General features: G+C 46.2%; 1 protein-coding gene across 1 annotated transcript; it reads left to right on the top strand.

Moving 5' to 3' along the window:
- On the top strand, positions 1 to 5503 carry ACTC1 (actin alpha cardiac muscle 1). Its single transcript, XM_045527787.1, has 7 exons — positions 1 to 246; positions 849 to 999; positions 2166 to 2490; positions 3186 to 3347; positions 3479 to 3670; positions 4433 to 4614; positions 5178 to 5503. The coding sequence occupies exons 2-7, from the start codon at positions 871 to 873 to the stop codon at positions 5319 to 5321; spliced, it is 1134 nt and encodes a 377-aa protein (XP_045383743.1). The 5' UTR covers positions 1 to 246; positions 849 to 870; the 3' UTR covers positions 5322 to 5503.
- Positions 5504 to 7310: the final 1807 nt, after the last annotated feature.

Below are 7310 nucleotides of genomic sequence, written 5' to 3'. Positions count from 1 at the left end.
CTGCCCCCTCCCCTTCCTTACATGGTCTGGGGGCCCGGCCGATCCTCTCCCCTGCCCTTGGCTCCATGAATGGCCTCAGCGGTCCTAGTCGGTGCGAAGGCGACCAAATAAGGCAAGGTGGCAGACCGGGCCCCCCACCCCTGCCCCCGCTGCTCCAACTGACCCCGTCCATCAGCGCGCTATAAAGCGGCGCTCCGGGCGCCGTCCCCCAGCGCCGCAGCCGCCGAGCCAAGCCGCCCGCGGACGGTGAGTCACGCCCGCCCCGCGCCTCCTCCGCCCGCCCGCCGGGCCTCGCCCAGGCCCCGCGCTCCTGCTGCTCCCGTCACTTTTTTTTTAAAGCCCAAACTTTTTGATTTGGTTCTAACCTGTCTTGGCCTGGGGCTCGGGCCTCGCAGGAGGGGGGCGCGGAAGGGGAGTTCTGTGGCCCCGCCAAGGGGCGCTTGGAGCCCTGCTCGGGTGAGCGGTCGGTCCCCTCCATCTGGGGCCCAGGCACCGGGGTGTGGGCAGGGCCAGAGAATGCGTTCCTAGTTCTTGAAAAGGCGGAAAGTCAAAGGGCTGGAGAGGACCTGCTAAGGGCTTGGGTTTCCTGGGTCCCTTCTTGCGCCTGGGGCAGAAGGTGAGCCTCCTGGCTGGGGAGCCTAGGTGGGTTTCTCTCCCCTTCTCTGTGCACCTCTCCCAGCTCCTCCGCAGCTTCTTCCCGCCTTTTTATTCCTGGCGGGGAGGGGAGGTGGCAGGCATCTTCCCCCTTCCCCAGTACCCCCGAATTCCCCTTTTCCCTGCCCCCTCCTCTGGGTGCAGAGGACAGCTAGACAGCTGAGCATGGCCGCCCTCCCTTCCTCAATCTGCAGACCCCGCTGAAGCTGTGCCAAGATGTGTGACGACGAGGAGACAACCGCCCTGGTGTGCGACAATGGCTCTGGGCTGGTGAAGGCCGGCTTTGCAGGGGATGATGCGCCCCGTGCGGTCTTCCCTTCCATCGTGGGCCGCCCACGCCACCAGGTAAGCTTTCCGCCTGGCCTGGCCTGCTCCAACCAGGGGCAGTCCCCAGGCCCATTCCACACGCCTTCCTGCCACCTTCTCGGTCCAGAGATCTGGGGAATATCTCACCCGACCTTCCTGTTTCATGACTCTTTGGGTCAAGTTAGGAAAAGTTGGATCTGTTTCAAATCCAAGCCAAGACAAGCAAGACCCCACCAAACCTCAACATACCAAGAAATGCACACTTTCCCCCAGTCCGCTTCAGCGGCACACCTCTCAAAGGGTCCCCGCTCCCTGGTACGAAAAGCCGCCAGCTTCTCTCCATTCATGGCCTTCTGGATTTTTAGGTCTCATTGTCTTCTCCTCTGCCTCTTGTTCACTTAGCTTTCTTCATTGTCCTTCAGTTTCAGTCCTGCTCAAAACTTATTACAGCCAACCAGGACCAACCTCTCTCAACCAACCAGGACCCGAGCCACATTCCTCTCTCTTGTTCACAGCCAGTTCGCAGGGCTCCCCAGAGATGTAATCTATCTCCTTCCTGGCTGTTGCATTTTTAGAAGCCAGGCGTGACAAAGGCAGCAAGTGCCATGGTGATAGTGACATCCCACCTCGTTTATTAAAAGAAATGCCATGCTCTCTGGGTTTGTCACACGCCTGGCCAGACAGGCTGCCAAGGAGGAAAGCTGTAGTCCTCAGTGCCGGTGAACGACGGGTACTCCAGGGCAGTTCTGGACAGGCTGGTTTTCACTGTCAGGGTGATAATGGCGTATCAGCCCATCTTTATATGTTCACTTGATGAATGTCAAAATCTTTTCTTAGGAGAAATACAATGTCATTAATTCAGTCATTCCAAAATGTAGTTATCTATATTCTGATTGACATGGGTGATGAGCTTAATAATTTAATGAAGGCATTATGATATTTTAAAAATGAAGTGCTTCTTCAGTGAAAGAGCTTCCTTCTTCCCCCTTAGTTATATTCTAAACAATAGAGTTGTACATCTTGGAGAGAAGGTACAAGGTTGATTTTAAATGATTCTTCTAACTTGAGGCAAAATCCTATTGTTTATTATTTCTGGTATTTTTAAGATGTTTCTTGACTTGGGCAATTAGGTATAAATTGATAAGGCATTGGTTATATTACTGACATGGTGGAAGCATGATTTTCTCATCTTTTTCTTCTTATAGGGAGTCATGGTGGGGATGGGGCAGAAGGATTCCTATGTAGGTGATGAAGCCCAGAGCAAGAGAGGTATCCTGACCCTGAAGTACCCCATTGAGCACGGCATCATCACCAACTGGGATGACATGGAGAAGATCTGGCACCACACCTTCTACAACGAGCTCCGTGTGGCTCCTGAGGAGCACCCCACCCTGCTCACCGAGGCCCCGCTGAACCCCAAGGCCAACCGTGAGAAGATGACCCAGATCATGTTTGAGACCTTCAACGTCCCTGCCATGTATGTGGCCATACAGGCGGTGCTATCCCTGTATGCTTCTGGCCGTACCACAGGTATGCTTGGGCCCTGGGGACAGTCATTGAGTAATCATATTTCCAAGTCATTGACCTTGTGTGAATCAGATTCCCCAAGTGGGAAGGGAATAATCTCGTCCCTCATACTCTCTAGCAAGGTGTCTGTGCTGAGAGAGTGGTAACAGTAGTACCCCTAGGTTAGTTCCAGAGCACACTTACCATAAGAGCTGAAAGCTTGTGGAGTTAGATCTTTCCCTCATTTAAAGTATGTGATGTCACATACTGAGGCTCAGCACAAGGTAGCAACTTGGAATGCAGCAGTCATTGATGTGGATTTATACTGTCACATTTCCTGGGCACGCATCCCCAAGGCGAACACACGTTCTCTACAGGGTCTGAGTCAAAAAAGAGAGATGTGTAAGTTCGACGGAAGCAAAGAAAAATATGCCTGAATGCTTACATAGTGTGCTAATGGTGGATGAGAGGGATGGCCATTTGAAAGTGTGCCCTTAGGATATTTTTCTGCTACAATATTTAAAAGGATGGGCTGCATTTGGCTTTAGATTTAGTATCCATGATGCTCATTTTTATTCTTTGTGTGTAAGGGATCTAATTTTATCTGGATCAATGCCCATTGCTAGTATCTCTTAGCCTAGAACAAAAGCAGGCTTTGCCACGGCTGAAGCAGTGGTGGTGTCCTCAGGGATTCTCATTCTCATCTATTTTCCCAACAGGCATCGTTCTGGACTCTGGGGATGGTGTAACTCACAATGTCCCCATCTATGAGGGCTATGCTTTGCCCCATGCTATCATGCGTCTGGATCTGGCTGGTAGGGACCTCACTGACTACCTCATGAAGATCCTCACTGAGCGTGGCTACTCCTTTGTCACCACCGGTGAGTGTGTGTGTGTGTGTCATCTGCCATAGCATGAGTCTGCTTTTGTTCCTCCCTCGATGAATCCACCTACCTCCTCACAATTGACTTCTTTTTTCAAATCTTGGCTGTGATACCCTTTATTTCTGCAGCTGAACGTGAAATTGTCCGTGACATTAAAGAAAAGCTGTGCTATGTCGCCTTGGATTTTGAGAATGAGATGGCCACAGCTGCCTCTTCCTCCTCCCTGGAGAAGAGCTATGAACTGCCTGATGGCCAAGTCATCACTATTGGCAATGAGCGCTTCCGCTGCCCCGAGACGCTCTTCCAGCCCTCCTTCATTGGTGAGTTGTAGGATCTGGCGTAGAGGCATGGCTTTTCCCTGGAAATCTTAGAGTCTCCCACAGTAAAATCTATTATAAGTAGGAAGAAGCAAGGAACCCCTGAGTTAAAAAGAAATCTTAGCTTGGAGTCCCACACAGCTTTCCTTAAAGGGAAAGTCTGTGTTCTGCTCTAGTGATATGATAAAGGATGACATAGTGAGTTCATCTCAAAATAAGGGATAGACAGAGTGGCAACTGAATGTCACATATCTACAGGAATAAAGGATGATTACTCAAGAGAGCTGACTTATTCCAATAAGTTCCATTACTGGGTAGCTGGACTTTTTAAGTTACTCATCGTTAAATGCAACAACAATCCTACTCAGTAATAACTGGACACTTGCATGTGACTTAACATCTTTCCTAAGCAATGATTTCCAAGAGGAAGGCTGTCTGGATCTCATTTTAGTCCATAAATAAAAATTTCATTCATTTTAACTTAAATACGTGTCTTGTCCTTTTCCAGTACATCTCCATGCATATGATGGTTACAGGAGGTGTTCACTCCAAGCAGGTGCTAAACACAGTTGTTCCTTTCTTGGCAGTCTGTTGCGGATTAACTGTCAGACACCTGTTCCACATATGCCCTGCAGTGTATCTTATAGGCGAACATATGTTTCAGAGACAAACGGTGATAGCTCACCAACACAGAGCAGGCTTGTTCTCTTTCCTCCACCCTCGCCTGAATGCACTGTGATTTTTTTTTTTTAAACTTGTTCCTAGGTATGGAATCTGCTGGAATCCATGAAACTACCTACAATAGCATCATGAAGTGTGACATTGATATCCGCAAGGACCTGTATGCCAACAATGTCTTATCTGGAGGCACCACCATGTACCCTGGTATTGCTGATCGTATGCAAAAGGAAATCACGGCCCTGGCCCCTAGCACCATGAAGATTAAGGTAAAGCACGTTGTGGGGTGGGAGATCCAAGGCAGGTCTTGATATTCTAAGCAGAACCTCCTTCCTAACTCCGTTCCCCTCACACTTAGCTTCCTGTTTCCTATAAACTTTACCTTTTAGTTTTTATAGCACTTGTTCTTAGCACTTTTTCTGATTTTTTTTTCTAGCACATTTCCCAAGATAGGAAACTTTAAAAGTGCTTTTAAGCAGTGAATAAAAATAAATCTTTGACAAGAAAAAATACAACTAAATCTTTGAACACATTTTAAAAGCCCCCAAGTTTTGGGCTAACATCCATCATGCATTTAGCTTGTTGACACATTATACTCTAGTTCAGAGAAGTGGAGAAATTCTATTTTAATAATGCACTATGCACTGTGTCTTTAATAATGGAAATAAGGGAAGTTTTTAAATAGATTGGCCGTATTATTTTGTGGTATGAAGTATCCCACATTACAGTGAATTAGTATCTAATATTTTTTCTATGCATCTTCCCAACATGTTGCTTGCTCCCTGGCTTGTAACTTCAGAGTTCACTGGAAATTTTTGTTTTCTTTCTATAGATTATTGCTCCCCCTGAGCGTAAATACTCTGTCTGGATCGGGGGCTCCATCCTGGCCTCTCTGTCCACCTTCCAGCAGATGTGGATTAGCAAGCAAGAGTATGACGAGGCAGGCCCATCCATTGTGCACCGCAAATGCTTCTAAGACGCCTTCTCTCCTAGTCTACCTTACATTCAGGATGACAGCATTACGCTTCTCGGAGTCTTCCGAACCACCCTCCCTCATCTCTCATCAATCATTGTACAGTTTGTTTACACACGTGCAATTTGTTTGTGCTTCTAATATTTATTGCTTTATAAATAAACCAGACCAGGACTTGCAACCTACAAAAGTCTCTCTTATTTCTTTCTGGGGTAGGCATGGGGTGGAGCAGGTATTTGCTTTGACACCCTGAGCATTGTGATATTATAGTATCATAAGATTCACCCAGATGAATTAGTATGACATTTAGCTGGGAATTATAATACCAAATTTTCATTTTATATTTTGGGACTGAATCATAAATATATTTCATATCTGAAAAGTAGGTTAAATGCCATATAAGCAATAAATGGGATAGAATAAGACAATTTTCTAAGATTAGTTGCTATGGATAACACTGAAAATTGTTGTAGCATACGTTCCAGTTGTTTTTGTAACCTTGCCGGAAACACACATACGTTGATAACGAGAAAGTCAAAGATTATTTTAAATAAATTGGCTTAACTTCTCAATCTTTGGACTCTTCGGTTGTCTTCCTGAGGGCTGTGCATGAAACACAGAGGCTGGCTGACAGCTGGGCCCAGCCACGTCCCATTGCAAATGCCCCTTAAACAGATCAAGACCATTGTGCACGTTCAGAACAAGTGTGAGCGAGCAGGGGTCAGACACTTCTGCCTAATCAGTGACTAACTTGCAGGATAAAGATCTTCAACCTCTTCATTTCTTTGAAATCTGGGAATCTATTATTGAGTGAAGTGAAGGCTATGAAGTCTTGAAGCAGCAGGGAGGGGTCAATCATAATATTCACTTTACTCCATGCTGGACTCTGCAAAACATGGTGGGAGGAGTGCTGGGGACAGCATCCAAAAGAATCAGGGGTTCCCATACCTACACATAGAGCCCCAGTGTGTGTGGTCTTAGAAGCTTCAAGGAAATGGACATGGATCTGGGGCTTGAAGAATGGCCGGGAACTAGGGAAGTGAGAAGGGCAGAGAGAACATCTCAGCAGAAGGAAATGGGGCAGAAGCCAGCATACAAGGCACGGGGCTGATACGAGCTGAAGAATTTTAGAAAATCTATTGGGAAAGGTAGATTTCAACCTGATTGCAGAAACTTTAAATTTTTTTTTTCAAATTAATTGTTCATAAACTGTGAGAGCTCACAGGGGCATTTGAATGGACTTAAACTTTATTGATGAGGGAATCAAGACACAGAGAGATCAAGGAACTGGTACGATGTTATACAGTTTGTTTGTAGAATACTCAATACAGGAACCCAGATTTTCTGACATCTAATTTTATGGTGCCTCTAAAATCATCTTTTCTAAATTTAGTCACAGTCGATCAAGAGTAACCCAATTCTATCATGACTGTTGGGAATCTGGGTTCAAAATTGGGAGTACTTTGAGCTCATCAGACATCTTTAACAAATTGCCACTGTCATTCAAGGTCATACTTGTGTCTTTATGCCCATTTATTTAAAAACATATTTGATCCCTGCCTCTGGGATACAGGCACAGTAGTAGGGGCAGGGGACACAAAGATGGGTCAGAGTACATTTTCTGTGCTTAAAAAGCTCAGAATTTAGAGTCATATATTTAGCATAGCCTAGTGGAAGGCATGCTTTGCAATAATGGCTAAGTAATAATTCTGGTGGCATTTTCTTTAAATAAGTTATAAATGTTATTATAGATTTTCCTTCCTCTCCCTGCTCCTGCCATTGTATCCCATAGCACAGACAAATGGGTTTAAAAGCTAGGTGTCAGTTAAAGGGATGGACCTGGGCCACACATAGGGAGGTACGGTTCAGCTAGTCTCCGCATTTCTTTTTTCTCACCTCTCAAATTGCATAAACATTGTGAATTTTATTCTCTGAATACAGTATTAATGCTTTAAGTGCGGACAGCTGGCTGGGGTATCACCTGTGGTTCTT

This window comes from Lemur catta, chromosome 1 (genome assembly GCF_020740605.2).
Source record: "Lemur catta isolate mLemCat1 chromosome 1, mLemCat1.pri, whole genome shotgun sequence".
In the NCBI taxonomy this organism is placed as follows: Eukaryota; Metazoa; Chordata; class Mammalia; order Primates; family Lemuridae; genus Lemur; species Lemur catta.
Note: the sequence above shows the minus strand (reverse complement) of the source record. Positions and strands in the feature narration are given on the sequence as shown.